This window comes from Zootermopsis nevadensis, unplaced genomic scaffold, assembly GCF_977971745.1.
Source record: "Zootermopsis nevadensis isolate Lab colony 2312 unplaced genomic scaffold, Znev_1.0 Znev_ptg000011l, whole genome shotgun sequence".
NCBI lineage: Eukaryota > Metazoa > Arthropoda > Insecta > Blattodea > Termopsidae > Zootermopsis > Zootermopsis nevadensis.
The window spans coordinates 3,759,256-3,776,999 of NW_028259143.1; the positions used below are offsets into that span (position 1 = coordinate 3,759,256).

Below are 17,744 nucleotides of genomic sequence, written 5' to 3' on the forward strand. Positions count from 1 at the left end.
CACGGAGGAAGGACATATGATGCTCTCACGTCGTCTTCCGGCTTGCAACGCTCTGCGGTCTTGTAGGCGGTTACCAACGTTTCGAGTGAACATATCGCTGCCATCTTCAGGCTGAATCTAAAAGCGAGCTGTTTCACTCATCAAAATATTGTACTAACTGACATGAATAACGCAATCGACTGCTCTAGTCTGTTATGTAGTCGTGCTTCTACGAATAATGACGTAAAACTTGACCCAGACAATCCATCGTCTATCGTGCATAGACGTAACACTGGACTGCATTTCTAAAGTTATCGCAAAAACCATTAATACAGTCAATCAATAATTAAACCTCCGGAAATGTCAGAGGTATAAAAGAAATGGATTTTCTGCTCTCGTAAAAAAATGTTACAGCAGAAGGAAAACACACAATACTACATTCTCAATAATCTTATTTTTTCCTTTATCAGTCTATTCATTTTATTTTAGCATACTCTTATCAACTGCTTAACAACCACGTACATTATTCTGCATTATGACGAACGTGCTAACTTCAGACATTCAAAAAAGTATTTCAAAGAACAACACTCCACAACGAAGTAAATCCATGATGAGTTCCTTAAAATGTTATATTTAGACGGGGGACGGAGAAACAGAAGGTAAATAATCATTTGAGTCCCTTTCAACAACCATCCTTTAGTTAACTTAATAGCAGGTATGAGAAAATTATTGTCTAATGCACCTGGAGTTAACAGATACAACGTTTCTGCAAACATGAAAAAGAGTTCAGAAATAAGGAAAGGCCTTTTGTTGGATTCTATGTGTCAGTAAAAAAAAAGATGACAAATGATGGATATCTTTATGGCTCCAACTGATGAGATCAATAAATGTACGTTAACTATACGCTGGTTTATCATTTATCAGTCTTTTCCATATCAATCCTTATCGCATGTTTGCTTTCTCACGTTGATATTTATGACAATGAGCATGTAGGCTATATCCAGGAGAAATTGAGTAAAATTCCAACGTACTCACTTAGGAATACCAAGTGGTATTCTGTCACCCCACTATCTTACGAGGCAGTCACGTGACTTTTGTTCTAATACACCAGCAACAATTATAGAAATTTGGCAAACAGATGTTAAATGCAACGAATGGAATCCAGAAACGTGATTATATTAAATTACTGATATAATTTCATTTTATCCATTGCGATATTACAATTAAAATCGATATTGTATGTTCCTTAGACAATAGCGAAAAGCAAAATTCGCGAATACGGTCACAGACTCTGACAAATATAAGTAGACTATGTAATCTATTATTTTTTATTATTTTTTTTAAACTTCGACTTACTTCGATAACAAAGCTTTTTTTTGGGGGGGGGGGCAATGGGTTCACGAAAAATACACCATAAAACGTCGAGTTTGGTGAAATTCTGGCTGTAAAATAGCGAACCGAGGCGGGCTGTAGCGTAGTGCAAGTGAGTTAAATGTTAAGGTACATTAAGACCGCGGAGATGAAAGCCGGGAAACTTTTCAAATAAAATTCGTTACAATGCATTACCGGCAGTATGAACCCGAAAAGCGAGTACATGAATGCGGAGAGAAGCCAGAATTTTTAATAATTGCGGGGTTACTCACTGCAGGCTTACCTCAGAGGTGATCACGAAGCCATTACGTACACGGAGTTGGAGAGAGATTAATAAGGCGTCGTCACTAATTAAACTTGACTGAAAAGACAACTCCAGGGAAATTTTGTCGAAATTCTCTCCGTCCTTATCGCTGTGTTCACTCACAATCCCCTTGCATGTCATTACAGGCAGCCTACGCAAATATCTTGGAGTCCGCGTACGTTTCTAACAATATAAATTATTCTTTTCAGCCAAACAGGAGCTCGTTAAAGCAAAAATACAGTTATTGCCATACGGAGTTATGGAATAAGTTGTTTAACACGCACTGAATTACCGCCCGCCTCTTCAAAAGCACAAAATTCCCTTTGTTCGTGGAATTCTTTCGTATCTACTTTCTCGAATCCCTAAATAGATTACAAGAAGTCAGATTCGGAGTTTTAAATGTAATCTAAATCTGATATAAGGGAAATTAATTAGCAGTCACCTGCCATGCATCCATTTCTTTCAATAATACACATTATTTCAGTTATCTTTAATTATGTGTGCAACAAATGCAGCAATTTTTCTTAGCAAATCACTCCAGGATACAAGGCAACATGTATCAATCCGCTGCCGAGTAAAAGAACAAGTTCCCGTTTTATTAAGCCAATACACGATACATAAGACCTACACTGGAACACCGCCAGCGAGTCCATTACGAATAATACCAATCAAGATACACATACAGTTGAGAACTGGTTTTGGGAAAGGGTATTTTATAACACAAAAGACGTCTCTTTTTAACCCTTTAAACCCCTGTAACTATAACTGTCCAGTTTCTATTTACGTGTTTCAAAGTTTTTCAATGTAAACCAGGGTCGATTCCTTAAACAGCATTAAAAAGCTGATCTTTGCATTGGTCAAATGTTGTTCTATTTGGAGTACGAAATCAGTATTTAGTATTATTGAGACAAGCTTTAGTCTTAAGTGAGTTAATGACACAATAACGCGGATACATGTGACGTATTCGAACTTTCGATATAAAAAATATAACTTTCCATCTATAATTACTAATTCTTCCCCAATTCCCAAAAATAACACCCAAAAAAATGAGATTCTTATAACTTCTAATGCGTTTTGATTACCACTAAATTTTTAAGTACTTGAATAACCTTTCAAATTTCACCAGCTTCGTGTGTGCTTACGTGTCAGTGGATGAAAGTTAATTTCGTACTACAAAATCACGCCTCCGTTCAGTAACAGTGGTCATAAAAGGGTCACAGAAACAGAAACTGACATTTTACTAGCCAGGACATAAGGAAAGTTTCTCCAGCAAGTTAAACAAAACTACAATTACGATTAAATTATCCCCAAACCATACCAACAAGGTTTATCCCCATAAAACTTGTTCTATTATAAGAACCAGGAAGCCGTCCGTATCAGCTAATACTTTTTAAAAAAAACGTCGGCGAACTAGTTTCAAAGCCGAATAAACAGTGAACTTCGAGGCTTACAAATGTCGACTCGACAGATGATTTTAAAACCCGCTTAAAACATTTGGACAACCATGCCTCAGTAAACGCCAATGTAATGATTCGCAAATTTTGGTATTAAGCGCACAAATACTACGTAAAATATTATTAAACGGCAGTCCTACGCACGTGTAAACATTTGCACTTAAACCTTTATGGCAGACCTAATTTGTCATCATTTAAAATCGATGACGTCATTCTTATTTTCGCTTTCCGGTTAAAACTATAAAATAATTCCAGAAACATTCATCTCTTTACATCCACATTTCGAACAATTCTTTCAAAATTACAACATCCCCCAATATCACACATCGATAACAGAACACAACTGTGTATATAACACGAAACTGGCCACATACATTAAATTATCGACCCTTTCCAAATAGGGGGTCACTGTCTCTTTAATTTGATCCGCCTTAATAATGTTACTAGGAGATTTCCGTTCAATGACATGAAAATCCAAAGTAGTAAGACTACTTTTTTTTATATCTTAATTGCGTCATGTTTGTGTTTTATTGATACAATATTTTATTTTCCGTCTATACACAAACTTAAAATAATGTTGTTTAAAATTACTTAAAATTATAACATTCTCAGTAGATACTGCATCTTGTTACAAGATGCAGTATCTACTGAGAATGTTATAATTTTAAGTAATTTTAAACAACATTATTTTAAGTTTGTGTATAGACGGAAAATAAAATATTGTATTAGTAAGACTACTTAAAATAAGTAGCATACTCAAATTAAAATCATTTCTTATCCTTGATTAATTTACTTAATACAGTGCAACCTCGCATACAATCTTACATCGAGGTTATAAAAAATCCGCTGCCTTGTAATACATGTATATAGTAGGCCATGCGTGAACGATCACCAACCAACAACTGGTTTTTTTTTTTTATGAACATACATGTTGTCCAGGCTTAAACATTCTGAACCTCCTTAATATGTAATTTTCTCCTACCTACCGTCACCTTCTCTCTGTTAGCTGCGTAAGATTGTTGCTGAAATGTAGGCCAAATGGCCACACATAACCACGGCTCTCTAAATATTCTACGGCTACAACAAACCGAAGTTGACAGCTAAATAAGTTCAATCGTCCTTTCAAAAAAATTCTGCACAAAATACTATCTCGTACTGTCTACATTGTGACATGATTGCCTCACGAAACAGTCGAACAAATTAGTTAACAAACGCCACGTAGTTCTGTAATGGATAGCAAAGCAGCTATAAAACATTTGTACCAAAGCAAGGAAACTGGTGAGGATGTTTACCAGATCAATCCCACTTAACCATCCCTGAAAACACATCATAAATCGGCACTGTTTTCGAACAGCATAACTTTCCGACAATTCGTAGAAGCAGTAGTTAACACGACCACCTAAATCTTCCGCAAACGACACCAAGACACTAATCCCGTTCGAAGTCAACGCGCTCTGTGCCTTTCCTCTGTTATGCAATGATTAAGTTCGCCAAATCCCGACTAATTCACCAAGGCAGTCATGGCCTGAAATTCTGATTGTACGTGATCTTTCCTATGTAGCTGTTTTTCCGCGTGCTGTTATTTAATACGGTATTTACACAACTCGAGGTCCGCAAACTGTGCCTAAGGGGGCCCGAGAGTTGATTCTACTATTTTATTTACTTCTATCCTGCATTGCTGCAAATTTTAAGCTCTTTTTCGTCAGAGCAAAACGCAATACCATAATTCTGTCTAGTACGTTCGACTTACGTATAACCCGGTTTATCAAAATATATTACAAAATTCTGCAGGACTAGAAACGTTTAAAAACACTGATCAAACACATTCATATACTTTTTACGTCCCCAAAGAAACGTACATAGAACAACGGCGTATGGAATTTTAGTTAGCACACAGAAGAAACAGCTAACTTGAAAATGGCTCAAAACGGTTCATTAAAACTTTTTTAAAACATTTTGGAACAAGAATAAAGTGTCTTTGGTCAAAATCGTCCACAAAGAGTAGGAAAAAAAATCCTAGTATATCACAGTACAGTATAACGAAATCCCAAGTGTAACCTAGGCGAAACCACCGAGGTACTTTCGCAAGAAAACCCCCCAAAAAGGGGGTCACGACGGTCAAGCTGACCATAGACGATAAAAAAGTGCAACCTGCAAAGTTATTTTGTTTCTCTAGATCATTCTGACATCTGCTGGTTGTTGACAGAACCCATTTTTTTCAGAAAAACCCGTCTGACCACGGAATACCGACTTTTTCGGAGGAAGCTCGTGAATTTTTACAACGTACAATGGCAGTAGAGGGTATCAGAGGCTACATACACAGTACGACACAACTCTAGAATAACAGAAGGGAACACAAAGGGTTTTGATCTGCGTGGTAGCAAGCGTTATCAGGTTTTCTTCCCGGGTAAATTTTAAACGCGAGTGAAGAGTTCCTTTGTTAAGCATTTGCTCGAGACATTACGAAAGCTCTTGTTGAGTACTGACAAATGTAGAATATCTTACCAGAGTAGGGGGACGACGTAAATGTTAACGAAACGACGAAAACAGCGACCAGCGAAATGGAAAGTCAACATCGCGAGTCCGTTTTAGTACTGACATTGTAAGTAGCTCGTCCTGAGTAAAAACTTCTAACACTATAGACTGGAAACACGTGATTTGCAAAAACTTCTCACTCTTCATATTTTCCGTATTTTACCAAATAACCGAGTTCTCTCTCCTATGGCCGCTAACTTGTGCGACACGCTGTATACACGGCACTTTATTCTGGGGTGAATGATTTATACAAATAAGTTTCTGATTTTTATTTACTTTGCAGCCAGCAACTTTGCGTCCAATGTAAGGTTTGTTTTCAATTCCAATTCTCGCCGAGTCTAACTTATATGCTCCAACGGATGCAAAGACGTAAGCCAGTTTTTGAAATGTTCCAGCAAAAATCGGTCTACCATCCAAACTGGCAACCTTTCAAAATGTTTACACGTTCATACTCGTTCATGTGAAACCAACGTCGGTAGGTTTTATGCTGATTTAATCACTTCTGCGAATTCAAGGAGGAAATTGAGAAAGTTGCCATGAATCATCAGAAAAAGTTACTTGATACTACACGGTGATGACCAATGATATTTCATCATTTTAAGAATTATTAGAGTTATCACGGTCAGCATGACTTTCGAGCTAACAAAACTTCGTAATTAGTGAGGACCTACGTCAAACGTAATTTGTATTGGCATAAGCCCTCTTCTTACCGAGCACCAGGCCGACAGATGTACCAAACAGATAGTTTAACCTTTAAGGCCGAATGGTAACTATACGTACCATCCGGTTTAACAATGAGTAACACTGCATTTATATTTATGGATTTCGCACGATTCTCAGAACAGTGATTATTCTCTTAAACAAAATTAGCCATTTAATCTTCGAAATAAAATGTTTTCTTTGCGGTACGGACTAAATTCTAAAATATTATTTCGACGATCTTCGGCTTTAAATAGTTAAATCTTATAAAAATTGTCATGTAAGAAGTAAAACGGATGCGTATAATAAATACATAAATCATACGTCTTTTCCAAGGAAGATATAATGGATAAATTTTATGACTGAACAATTTTTGAACTAATTTTATTTTGTTCGATATCGATCTACTAAATGAAAATATGACTGAATTCTATCGATTTCCAAGTTTCTGTAAGCACTGTACCATTAGTTCAGCCGTCACAAAAAAAACTCGGCAATCCCACGCATAAAAGTATTAACTTATGGTTACGTTTCAAACACTTACCAATATAATATTTCATAAGCTCTGTCTACGACATCTCCGAGACAGGACAGATTTCGCGAAATGACTACCCACAAGTAGCCAGGGAAATGATAGATATTCTACCAGATCTCAAGGTTCTCAGACAAATTTTATAGAAGTGAAAGCTACTTCAGCACTGAAGATGGAGACAGTTTGTTCAACCGAAACGTGTGTATCTATCTATGACTCTACACGGCAATATAACTCAGAAGACCAACACCGACAAATTTCGAGCAGCGTATTAAAAATATCGTACCACCGATGGCAACTAAGCAAAATGTGCATAGGCTATTACAGTTGATCCCCCACACAGAGAAGAAAGGTACATTTATTTCGAATCAGAACTTCCCAATGTTCACGATAAGAGACATTTTAAGTCTATTCCTGAATCAACCGCGACAAAATAAGGTGCAATTCTCCACCCACCCACACACAACACCCTCTGCTACTTTGGCGATGAACACCAAATAAACCATCGTCTAAGAGGGGGAAATGGTGTATATGGCACTTCGTAATGGAAAGATGGCGGCTTGGGGGGGGGGGGGGATTCGATCGGATTCGCCATGCAAATTCCGTTCCGAGGCCCAACAAGGAACAGCAAATACTCTTGGTTGGCTACTTACCAGCTGCATCTTCTCGAAGTCTAGGCACGGTCGCTGGATGTGGTGCGCTCGGGGCGTATGGCGATGTCTCTTCCTGGGTGACACCTCCAGTGCTGCAGCGGCTGAAGACTGTGTTCCAAAATGAAATAACTTCGGGGGCGGCGAAAGGGAAAGACCGGGTTTGTGAACGTCCAGCGGCGGGGTCGTTCGGAACTTTACAGGCGTCGCCATGGCTGCGAGCAGCCCCTGAATTTCTTCATCGGAACTACCGGAACTATGATCTGCAGCTGGCGTGGTAGTGACGACAGCCACCGAAGCCCGTCCACCTGCACCGGCTAACGCCGCCACGTTACTACCATTCCCTCCGTGAAGGGAGGAACAACTCCCCGACGATATCGTTAAGAGATCCGACGAATTTGTAGACAGATGATTGGTATTACTAAGCGAGCATGCGGAACTGCTCGTTACTTGAGACCACTTGCGTTTCTCTGGCACCACCGCATTGACGCTACCACTGCGGCAAGTCAGCAGTTCCTTCAGAGAACTACCAAAGGCAGCGCACTTGCTCGGGTTGTTGATCACTTCCAGCTCCTCCTCAGAGCTGTGGTGGTCGTTATTATGATCGCTGTCACTGGGAAGTGCGCTGTCCAAGAACGGACTCGATGGACTGTAGGGTATGACGTCAATGCCTGCGAACGGACTGGGACTCAAAGTCGACCCGCTGGAACGCTCCGTCTCACTCTCCATAACTGGAACAGAGACAATCAACAGCGTCAGGACCAAGAAAGTAGTCGACACTAAAGTACGTATTTCTTTCGCAGGAATGTTCAACTTCCGTACCAAAAAAAAAGGCTGAAACGCCGCGTCGAATTTCGAACGTTTCGGAAACATTAAAAGTTGCCATCTTCAGGGCGGATATCCCTGTGTGAGGGGAAAAAAAGACGTGGTGGGACGAACAGAGAAGCGGGAGGAACAAACAAAGGTTCAAGAAAAGAAAATTATAAAAGTGTTCAGCCACTATGTCATTTTTAGTGACTAATGTAATCTAGAAAAGAATTGACGACCGTGTGGTTAAAAAAGGGCGTTGACATTCACCCTGAAGATGGCAACTGTAACGTTTGCAGAAACTTTGGATAAGTAACATGGCTTGTGCCCTGTAAAGCCTATGTTATCCATTAAACTTCAGCCGCGAAAACCTGAGAATTAAAACCGGAATTCTAATTCCTCACCAATAGCACTATGTTTTAATAATTCAGTCCGTACCTCAAAGGAAACACAACATTTCTCGTTACAAAAATCAAGTGGTCAATGTTGTTCAAGCACATTATTGATGTTTGCACTAAGAATCATATTAAACCCACAAATACACAACGCACCGTTGCTGATTGTTAAAAACGTGGTACTTATATTTACCACTGGGCTAAGAGAATTCAATCTCTCATAAAAGTTAGAAGGGAGCTTTACCTCCACGTATCCGATTCTCATCAATACAGTCGTGTTCAGTGCAGGAAAAAGTCCTCGAAATTATCGAAGGTCTGAATATCGATCAATCCTGTTAACATTTTATTGAAAACTTTTACTTAGCATTAAAGGTTTACCAGCAAATTTATTTTAAATCTGTTGGTAAAAATATCGCATTAAGAACAAATATCGAAAATGAGTTTCTAAAAAAACCCACTGATTAGGCCTACAGACGTTCATCGGATTTCTATGTACAAATTTATATAAATGATATTCTCTTCTCAGATCCAAATAATTTCTAAATAATATTTAACATTTCAACCCGTACCGCAAAGAAAACATCTCCATACAAATATCAGCTGCTTTACGCTGTTTAAGAAAATAACAAGACCTGTAAATACACAGTTGCTGATTATTAAATCATGTGGCACGTATGATTACCACTGAGATTTAAGTGGTTACTATATTAATTAACTAAGTGTGTAATATTCACACCTTCAGGACGTCTCCAGAAACTGCATGTTTTTCAGGTTTGTCGGCCAGACTCTCCCTCCCAAAGCAACTAACTTACATGCAGGTGTCTGTAAGTGTTCCATCATCCAACTGCGGTTTCACAAACCGTTGGCGGGGTCTGAAGAAGCCATGGCCATTACTTCTGACTAGTTTTAAGACATGTGAAGGACGGGAGAGCTTTCCTGCATCCTGCGACCACTCCCTTACATTTCTAAGTGAACAAACAAACCACTCAGGTTCTGTAACTGCCGAATCCACGGCTTACACAGGAGTGAGAATCAAGAAGAATGAGGAAAATGTAACTTCGGGCAGCATTAAAATGGTAAATTCTGTTTACACACGAAGTATGTCTACTCTCTACGTGATATAAAGAATCCAACTCGAACAAGAGAAATGCTGTATTTCAAGTTAATTCATTAGATAGTATACACGTCTACGTAAAATGCCATTCAGACACTTAAAATACACCAAACTAAACTAAAATGACAATGGTGTAGCCCTAAAGATGGAGGCAGTGTGTTCCTCTGAAACACTGGTGTCTACACATAGGAGCAGACGCCTTACGTACAATCCAGGACACCAACACTGCCAGCTTCACCGCCGTGAGAACCTTAAATCTCAAACAAGTCTCTTTTACCTCAATTCTCTTCAGAAAAGCATCTTAAAATGCATAAAACCAGCGTCCTGTACTACTCCACGTCACCCGCGCGAGTACACGCAGTTCCCCAAAAATTTGACTAATGTGAGATTCGAACAAGAAGGTGGGCGAATGCTAATACGAGATACAGCGAGGATTCTTACGTGGTGAAAGTTAAACCAATCAGCGCGCGTCAGTCAAGTCTTCGTTATTACCGCTGTACACTTTTATGACGAAAATAAAAGTGTTTTAGAAGGCTATTTGGTGTTTCTGAGGTTTGACTGTGTTCTTAAAAATGTTATACGACGAACTGAGCGTCGGATTTTGGAGTAGATATTTCTGGAGGCAGTCCTTCAGAATTATCCTCAATTTATAACAGATTTCTAGTCCATCACTCAGTGGGCAAGCGATAATCTCGAATTTAAAATAATGTATTTAAAATGGATTTATGTTTATATTGTGGATATTTTGGAGTCGTTCAGCGGCAGTCTCTCTCATCAAGATATGAACAGTTACGCTCAGGTCAATATGTCGAATGAGGAATAATTCCCTGGATTTCCAGGTAAAATGAACAATTTCTGTAAAATCCCGTTTCGAAATAAAACCAGGAGGAGACAGGGTTCAGTTCAAACCCTGGTATTTCGTCAGTGTCATGAAACTGGGAATTAACGTTGGGAACGAAAAATATTGGAACAATCTGAAAACGAAGTAGACTAGCAAGGATAAAATTCGAAACAAGAGAAATGACATAAAAAGAGAATCGAAAATATTACGGAGTAAGAAACTTCGTTCATCGTTGTCGATTGTGGTCTCCTGGGTTCTAACAACGTAGCCTCGTAGCTGGGAAGAATTTACCTCATCCGCTTTCAGACTTGAAGATTCAAGCGATATATCCCTCCGAAACTTTGGTAACAAACTGCAAGGCTAAACACCAAAATCAACATATTCACCCCTCTGTGAATCTCATAACTCATATCTCATATCATTTTAGCACACTGTCCTTATGGAACTTGAAGCTAGAACAGTGGTATTCAACCTGGGGTACGCGAAGACATCTTAGCGGGTACGTGAAATTTAAAATATATATATTGTAGCGTGGGTCGGTATACAACCTTGATTGTCAACCCTTGATTTCTTGCGGGGTCTACTACCTCAAATCCGATCTCAGTTGTAAACTTGGTTGGATTGTAAGAGACCACAAAGTCTTCCAGCAATAATGAATTTAATCAACCAAAACGTCTTTACAGCACAAAATAATCTCGTCTACAACACACTTCTCCTACAAGCGATTCACACTTCAGCTCTCTTCGCAGTATTTCTTCCACACTCTCACCTACTACACTACTCTCAAAGCAACCAAAGACCAACCAAAGAAGCTAACTGAGGGCGGAGGCCTGCGCAAGCGCAAGCATCGTCCCTACCTAGGTGAAACCATTCCTGCGCACAAGACGCATTGCTGGAAATGGTAAACGGTCGTAATATAAGAACGGAAATTTTGCTAACGCTAACGGGGTTTCGTCGTGGCGGGAGCCTCGACCATTCAAACTGGGATTTGTTGCTGCTGATGGGAGGTTATCCTGTCAGGCAAGTTGTCGAAGGAATTTGGTTGGTTGGGTCTCTGGGGTATGAACCCAGAGAGGGAGGGGCCGTTTCGGCTGAAGGCCTCTGCGGCATGGGGGGAAGATCACTTCAGCTGATGGCCTCCATGATCGGGGGGAAGGGTGGCGGGCCGTGCCCCTATTAAGTTATACCCTGGCATTCGCCTTACAACTGAGGAAAGCACGAAAAACCTCAGTCAGGGTAGCCGAGTAGTCTAACCACTCGTTGTGCTGACTTGGCCGTCTTTTGGGGATGGCTTCGGCTGGCCTGCTGAACATCAGTCGCCCTCGGTTGCCCTTGGGTGAACTCTGGCAGCCCTCATTCGGCACGAGTGTCTTCCGAGTTGCCGAACTAAGGGGTTCCCCACACCAGCTAACCTCGAGTCAAACCTCTCAGTTAGTGCTCTGATGTGGTCGGCAAAGAAAGGGACCCCCAGATCCTCATGTATTTGCCTGTTACTAACGTACCAGGGCGCGTTAGTAACAATTCGAAGACACTTGGATTGCAGAACTTGCAGCTTCTGGACGTGGCTGTGGGCAGCTGACCTCCAGATCGGGCATGCGTAATCCATTATGGGACGGATGAGCTGCTTATAGAGTAGTACACCGTTCCTGATTGACAGGCCACTTCTCCTATTGATAAGCGGGCCTAGCACACCTAATCGTTGCGCTGCCTTCTTTCCCACTTGGTTGACGTGCGCCGACCAAGTAAGCCCGGCGTCAAGGGTGACCCCCAGATACTGTGCTGTTTTGACCCATTGGATCGGCTGTCCGAGGAACTGCACTGCTCGGGGCTGTTGGATGTGTCTTCTCGCGGAAATGAAGAGAACCGCGGTGCTCTTCGAGACGTTGATAGCAATCCTCCAGGCCCTGAGCCAGAGCTCAAGTCTACTGAGGTAGGTCTCCAGATACCTGACGAGAAGCGTTGGGCTACGGGACGTGACTACTAGAGCCGTGTCGTCCGCGTATTGTGCTAACTCGACGTGGCGGGACGGTGTGGGTATGTCGTTGACATACAGACTGAAGAGCACAGGGGAGAGAATTCCGCCCTGCACAACTCCAGCCCGCATGGTACGACGTGTGGACATGGCCGACTGGAAGGATGTCTGGAATGTCCGGTCAGCGAGGTAGGAAGAGATGGTTTTTACCAAGTACGACGGGAAGTTGAGGACGGTCAGTTTGTATAGGAGGCCTTGGACCCAGACTGTGTCGAAGGCTTTGGCCACGTCCAGGAAAACCGCGCCGGTTAGCCGCTTCTCATCAAGGTTTCTGTTGACCCTTTCGACGAGGGGAGCCAGCTGTAACGATGTGCTGTGTCTGGGTCGAAACCCAAACTGCTCGTCGCGCAGCAGCCCGCGTTCACTGACCTCGTGTAGGACCCTCGTTAGTAGGATTTTCTCGCAGAGTTTGCCGACCGTGTCGAGAAGACTGATGGGTCTATAGGAAGAAGGTAGCGTGGGGTCCTTCCCCGGCTTCAGTATGGACACCACTCGAGCGTGTTTCCATGCCGAGGGGAAGTGTTGCCTGCGAAGGACCGCGTTGAACACTTTCGTGAGAAAGGTTACCGCGCGTCGTGGGAGATGTTTCAGGACCCTGTTCGGTATACCGTTGGGGCCCGGAGCCTTGCCAAGCTTGAGTCCCTTGATGGCCTGGGCGACCTCCGATGGACTGGTTAATTTTGGTTCATTTACAGGGGCATACTCGTATGCTCGCATCGCCTCGTTAACCATGTCAATTGTAGTCAGGTCCGACGGGTAGTCTACCGGCTGGAACTGGACCTCAAGGCTGTCGGCTAGGGCTTCTGCCTTCTCGGGGTTCGAGAGAGCCAGTCCTCCCATCACTAAGAAGGGGGGCGACGGAGTGGGGACTCGCATCACACGCTTGGTCATTTTCCAAAGCGACTGGTCCTCGCAGTCCAAGGATTCGAGCGTGTCGCTCCACTGTTCGTTCCGCCACTCGTTGAGACGATAGGTCACCGACCTCTGGAGTCGATTGACCTGGGTCTTAAGAGCGGGGTCTCTTGTGACCTGCCATCGCCTCCTCAGCCGGTTCTTCAGGCGTATTTCATCTCGAATACTAGCGGGTAGAAGCGGTCGCCTGTCAATGCGGGGTCGAAGCTTGGGAGCGGACGCTGCTGTGGCTTCCAGGATAGCACTGGTCAGCTCCTCGACGCACTTGTCAATTTCTTCCTCGTCGTTTACCACGGGGTTCCCCGGTAGTCTGCTTTCGAGGCAAGCCTGGAATGCAGCCCAGTCCATTCTCGCGAAGTCCGGGCGATCAGGCAGGTTTTGAAAGGACGATCGGCACGTGGTGTCGACGAGGACGGGCAGGTGATCTGAGCTGAGTGCGGGGCAGACAGTCAGGTGCACCGGTAGGACGAAGTCCTTGATGAGGACAATATCAAGGACGTCAGGTGTGGCGTTGTGTGTGTAGGGAGCCGTGGTTGGAGAATCCGGCCCGTAGATGAAGCAGGAATTTCTGTTGGCGTAATCACGCAGGAGCGAGCCCCTAGTAGAGATAAGGCTAGAATTCCAGTCCGTGTGTTTCGCGTTGAGGTCACCAGCCAAGAGGACCGGGAAACCCCCGCTCAAGCACTCGGTCAGGTCCGACTCTATCCATGGCCGGGTGGGTGCGAGGTATGCCGCCACTAGCTTGACTTTCCTGGTTGCCAGTACCAGGTGAATGGCGGTTGCTTCTAGTTGTTGTAGACCCGATACCGGCACAGGGTAATGATCAATGCCCCTGCGGACAAGGATCGCTGTGCCACCCCCTAGCGTCGGGCGGTCCGTACGGTGGCAAACGTAGTTCGCGAACCTCAAGGCCCGACCCGACGTGAGGTGCGTCTCGTTCAGGAGGCAAACATCGACTCCGTAGTCACCGAGGAACTGCTCCAGCTCCAGCTTCCTGTCGCGGACACCGTCGGCATTCCAGTAAGCCAGCCGCAAGGCCTTGCTACCGTGTCCTCTAGGCCGTGCAGTCATTGTCGGCCATGAAGAGGAGAACGGTTTTGAGGAGGGCTCGCGGACGAGACCCCCCGGGGGGAGTGAATGGATCGCGGCGAGGAGACGTCGTGTCAACTCAATGCAGACCCGTGGTGAGAGGGTTTCCAGGATATCTGAGATGTCCTGGAGCGGTGATTGACCCTTGGGTGGGGTGGGGTCAGTCTTCTTGAGAGCAGGTGCTGTGGGATTTGCCACCGGCGCCACAGGACGAGCGGGCTTGGCACGGCCGCCCTTGGGGATAGTCTGCCGCTCAGTCTGTACAATGGCTCCAGTTGGCGTTGGGGCGGGGTTCTTCATAGCCGCAGCCTTGACGACGCGGCCACCACGGACCACGTGGTTCCACCCAGGGCCCAAGTTCTCCTGCTCGAGGGAAGGCTTAGCTAGCGCCGATTTGGGCGCTGGCAGGCGCGTGGAGACGTCGTCCTTTCGGCCGCGATCCCCTTTCGCACGCTGTGCAGCGGCCGTCTTGGCTTCCTTCCACTTACTGCAACCTCTATAGTTCGCAGTGTGGTTGCCTCCGCAGCTGCAGCACTTAAGTTGTTGCTTGGGGGTGGCACACGACCCGGATGGGTGAGCGTCCCCGCAGGCCACGCACCTGGGTGCATAACCGCAGTTCCGCTGCGTGTGCCCGAAGCGTTGGCACCGTTTACACTGCATGGGCCCCTTTGGTGCAACATATGTTTCTACCTTGACCCGCAGACCGCAGATCTCAGTAAGGGAACGCACTTTCGCCACGTCGGGGCCTCGTGCTATCGACACATTTTATACAAATACAACAATGCCAATAAACAGACGCAACAATGTAAACACAACAATGCTAAACGCAACAATGTAAATAATAATACAACAATGCATGAATACAACAATGTCTATAAACTAACAACAATGCCAACCCCAACACATCACAATATATATATATATATTATTTTATGATAAACACTGAATAATCAGTAATGTAATTTATTTAATTTATTTTAGATGTAGATTATATATTATGTATAACTTGAATTATACACCAGCAACTTTGGGGGTACAAAGTTGAAGAGAAATTATATCTGGGGGTACGCGAACAAAAAATGGTTGAATACCACTGAGCTAGAAGACACATCACAGACACGGAAAACATAAGTGCAGAATGGTTTGATAGAAGCCTCTTTAAAGAACAAGATGCGAGAATAATATTTAAATGGGCCTTGTGGAAGTTTTAAACTGGACTAAGCCACTTTTGTAAGCAAAAAATACGATGTCTTCGCGGTGTTGATATTGTTTGCGGAGTTATTCTGTTTCATCTGACAGATGACAATGCCCCTATCAGAATGAAGCAATGCTAAAGATTAAAGCAGAGCCCACATAATTTCAGACCACAATTGCATTACGTGATAATGTATGAAACACCCGTCAAGCAAAATTCCTCTGTATATGAAGTCATAAAAGGGTCCTTTTGAGACACGTGAAGATTAAATTACGAAGAACACTACATCACGTGATTTTAAACAACCTATAGATACTGGCTACTGTTTATAGACGTGCCCTCATCCTCTTCAGGCCATTTCTGTACAATGGAAGGGGTCCTTTGTTTTTGTTATAAATACCGGCATAACAAGTTCAATTTGAAAGAACTTTAAGAAGGACTTCACTGCCACAAGAATCAAGATATAACAATGGCTGAAATTATATACAAGGAATAAAAATGTTGACCGATCGGCATCATGTTGGAAACTTGTAGATGCAATAATCTACGTCTTCTGAACATTATTTATCTGTGGGTTACAGCTAGAGGAGTAATTAATTCAACCTCTTTTGAGTTCATTATATCATATAAATAGTCTACGTAAAATATTTCATGAGGTAAAAGTCGCACGTTTCTCAGCATCTGTCGACACAAAAGTTACACTGATCCTAACCTCACAAGACCGTGGGCAACCATGTTGGAATTCATGGAAATTACGAGGCACCAAGAAGGGGGTCTCCAATGGAATCCCGTTGACACCCAAATGCAATGAAAGTCGCATACATCTTCGGGATTAAAACGCCCTAAAGATGAATATGGATCAGTATTTATTTTCCTCACTTCAACCTACCACCACGATGTTATACACACATCTTGCATAAAAATGGCACACTTTTCACAGATCTATATAATGACCATAAATATAAGAACTGCAGTATTCTTTAACCTAACAGCTGAGGTGACAACTTAAAAAGCATTTCACTCAATTGATACTGGCAAGATGCATTACAAACCATATTATTCTACTGACAATTTAATAGCCTTAATAAATTATATATAGTCTATTTTGCCAGTTGGTATTCCAGCCGATTTCAAATGAAATTCCATAACCAGGACACGTCCAAAACCCAACGCAGAGTGTGTTCCTTTGTCTGTAGCCCTCAGGAGGTGAGGAGTCCCTGCACGTCCCAGCCATTGTTTCAGCAGTGGCGGCTAGTAAGACCCAAGAACTGATCGATACAGAACACTACCGCACTACTACCCGCTTCAAAAACAACTGCACAGGTAAATTTGAAATGCATGTAACAGAGCAGGAAAAGGAAACAATCCTAGACGATTTTAATAAAGACGTTCATGTCACTTACTAAAAGCCTATTGACAAAGCGTGTGAATAATTCAAACTGTTCAGCGTAAGCTGGTTTTCTTAAACAAATTTCCGTCGAGTTTTCGGTATTCTGGTTATGGGTTTACCAACATTTCGTACTAACAGCATATCTCCATGTTCACAGTGGCGATTTTTGATAACCTACAAGGCTGTGGAGCATCTTAATTTAGAAGGCACTGTTAATAAATAAATGTTGGTTGGTATCTTCATGTCAGGCTTAGATCTTACGCCAAATAAATCAGCATGTCAAATGTAATTATACAAGATTTGAAACTTTCATTACAACCGAATGCAATGAAAACTTCAAAGGCGATCAGCCGCATAAATATAGATGTTTCGGAGACTGCCTCTGCCTCCATCATCTGGGCTAGTAAATGGCACGACTGCCCGTTTCATAAGCATCAACGACTGG

General features: G+C 42.9%; 1 protein-coding gene across 2 annotated transcripts in view; it reads right to left on the minus strand.

Annotated features, from left to right (window-relative positions):
* Reph (Regulator of eph expression) overlaps positions 1-17,744 on the minus strand; it is a 124,821-nt gene that overhangs the window by 82,790 nt on the left and 24,287 nt on the right. For both annotated transcript variants that reach the window (XM_022067626.2, XM_022067627.2), the window contains exon 3: positions 7,528-8,255. In XM_022067626.2, coding sequence (XP_021923318.1) covers positions 7,528-8,255 — 728 coding nt within the window. The remainder of the gene's footprint in view (positions 1-7,527; positions 8,256-17,744) is intronic.